The following is a 2,962-nucleotide window of genomic DNA, read 5'->3' on the forward strand; positions in this document are numbered from 1 at the left end:
GAATGCAAAAAAAGCAGTAACTAAATTTTTTGATTTTGATAGATCTTTGTCTTTCCTACCAAATAAGATACTAGTGATTATGTTGCTTCAAATACAAGATATAATATATCTGATAACTTTTGGGAAATGTTAAAAGCCTAATAATATAAGATGAAATGACTACCTTATAAGATGAAATGACTACCTTACACTTAATGAACCTCATAATCATTAATTTTAAAATATTTAAAACAAAATTTATATTTAATTTGTTTTACAAAAAAAAAAAAAAAATCCCCTGGGAAAATCAGTAACTTTCATTAATATTTGAAAATTACATAAGCAGATGCCATGGCATTACTGTCTTGTTCATACAATATCCACCCTATCAGGTGATTTTCAGTGTGTATCAAAAAGAGCTAATTACATTTCTTTGTTCGGCTCTATCGCCTATTCGCATACAAAAAGATTCTGTGCTACAATTATAACAGCAGTGTTTTCAGAAAATCTCCATTCTCGATCAGCTGTTGGGACTATTGTCCCTCTGTTGCCTCTGATCTATATATGGTCGGTGGTAAAACTGATGTTCTTCTGTCCCATTCTGCTCCACTATTTGCCCATCGCCTCGGGGAAGTGTCGAGGCCTCTTTGGAAAGTTTGTCAGCCTCGCTATTGTGTTCTCTGTAGATATGCACACAAGTGAAATGTTCAAAAGCAGCTTTGAGAGTGAGAGTGTTATGTAATAAATTGCTGAGTGTGTGAGAGTGGCATGTAGTGACATTATTGATCCAGTTTACAACCACCAACGAATCCCCAAATATATTGATCTGTGTGTGCTGATGTGATAAAGCAAAGTGAAGGAGATTATGTAATGCAGAGAGCTCAGCGAAATTGTTTGATCCATTTCCTAAACCCAGTTTAGCAAGATATCTATGCTGATCGTTTATGTGAAGGACAAATCCTCCACCGCACCCGGCTTGGTTCGCTGCCCCGTCGAAAAATGCCCAAGGGATGGATCTGTCAATCTCGGGCATAGGCTGAATGGTTCTGAGCCTGTGAGGTGGCGGATCTGGTAGAGCCTGATAAGCAGCAATAACAACAATTTCAATCCGGCTGCCCATAAACGGACGATCCTCGAATATAGCCCTATTCCGGGCGAGCCAGATGTACCAGGTGGCCACAGGGGAGAGGTTGATTGATTTTGAGTCCGGGTGGTTTTGAGACCAGCTACCCCAAGCACTCTGTAAATCAGTTCCGCTCCAAAGTCCCGAAATTCCCAAATGCTGACAAATATTTCTCCATAAGGTTTGAACAGTCGGGCATAGAAGAAAGATGTGGTCTGTGTGTTCCGCCGCAATTTAATTTGTTTTAATTTGTTTTACAAATAATTAATGAAAATATGTTTAAATTTTATTCTATTTTTTAAAAGATTTAAAATAAAATTTATGTTTATTAATTTTTATAAAAAAAATAACTTTTGAAACACTTCACACTATCATTCACAAACACTTAATGAACCTCATAGTCATTAATTTTAAAATATTTAAAACAAAATTTATATTTAATTTGTTATATAAATAATTAATGAAAATATATTGTCCATGGGGTTTTGCATCCGTCTGTGTCTAAAACAATGAAAGTCTAATATAGTGGAATCATTGAGCTCAGGAACTTATCATGTCAGAGAATCCACTAGGGATTTCGCGACATCTACGTCATAGGTGAAGGAGGTTTCAGCGTGGTTTTGGGAAGGAGGTTTCAACACGATTTACTAGGGAGTTGCCAAACGAATCACCTGCCCGGTGGTAAAAATTGATTTGATCTAGGGGTGAAAATTATATATCATTCTTAAGGAAGGTTCATTTTTTTTAGTTATATATATATTTTGATTAATTTTAATAAATAATTATTGAATTAGATTAAATATAAGTATTGATTAGTTTGTTAATTGGAATTAGTTTGGATGGTTGAGAGAAATTATTGTTATTCTCTCCACTCAAATTTAATTCCTATGAAGTGGCATGTTGAGCTCAAATGAGTATGTTGTTGTAATGGCTTTGAGCCTTCTTGTTGAACAACCCTAAGCTCTGAAGAATATCTTACCGTTGCCTTCAAGCTAGAGGATGGGGTTCTTGGTTACATGGGAAAATATGAATTACAATTCAGTTACCATTAGTCATATGAATTATGTCTAGAATTCACCTCTATTGGCCATGAATCATGAGGGAAGAGTAGGGGTGGTGTTAATAATTTCATTTTCTTTGTAGAGTTTTGTTATAACATTAGGTAGTGATCCAACTAATCAATGTGTATGGATCTCTCTTCTATTTCATGAGCGATTACTTATCATTTGTTTTTTTTATGCACCAAACCTCAGTTTCAATCGCACTTGCATGTGGACATGGATCAAAGCGTCTCTACTAGATGCAAAAGGTATTATTAGTAGTGAATTTAATATGGTTGAGAGGGATGGTGATAGGGAGAAGGGGTTGGTTCAGTGATTAGTGGTGCAAAGAAACATGCTTGGTCTAAGTGTAAAACCTCCCTGCAACCTTTTGATCTAAATTGGGGGAATAAGGGTTGGACTACGTTGGATGGTTTAATTTGACCAATTTTAGATAGAGCTTCACCAGAGTTCGGGTTAGGTTAGCCTAAATTTATGGACTAAGTGATGTCATCTCAAATTTTAGTAATCTACATCTAGTTGATGTTTTAATTGTTGTTACAAGTTTAGATCCCTTCCTTATTACAACTTCTAATTCTATAAGGTAAGTGGTGGACTCCAAACCCTCATCTTTATCCAAGCCTAATGTCTTGCATTTGGAGTCTCTATACTTTTGGGCATTGGTTCATAGTGTTTGTAATCGTGTTCCTCATCCTCAAGGGGATAGAGGTTGGATTTTATGGAGGGAAACAATCATCCATCATTTTGTAAAGTTTATAAAGGGATGATATTGCTTGATTATGCAAAAGAATAGGAGAGA

The 2,962-nt window shown here is 35.7% G+C and overlaps 1 protein-coding gene across 1 annotated transcript; it reads right to left on the reverse strand.

Moving 5' to 3' along the window:
* Positions 1 to 499: 499 nt before the first annotated feature.
* Positions 500 to 1,099, reverse strand: LOC149242054 (uncharacterized). The gene has a single exon (XM_089370749.1). It carries the CDS (start codon positions 1,097 to 1,099, stop codon positions 500 to 502), a length of 600 nt encoding a protein of 199 aa, XP_089226875.1.
* Positions 1,100 to 2,962: the final 1,863 nt, after the last annotated feature.

The sequence above is a fragment of the Pinus tabuliformis genome, chromosome 8, assembly GCF_031772625.1.
Source record: "Pinus tabuliformis cultivar Carrire ecotype Pingquan chromosome 8, CPIR1, whole genome shotgun sequence".
Classification (NCBI taxonomy): Eukaryota; Viridiplantae; Streptophyta; class Pinopsida; order Pinales; family Pinaceae; genus Pinus; species Pinus tabuliformis.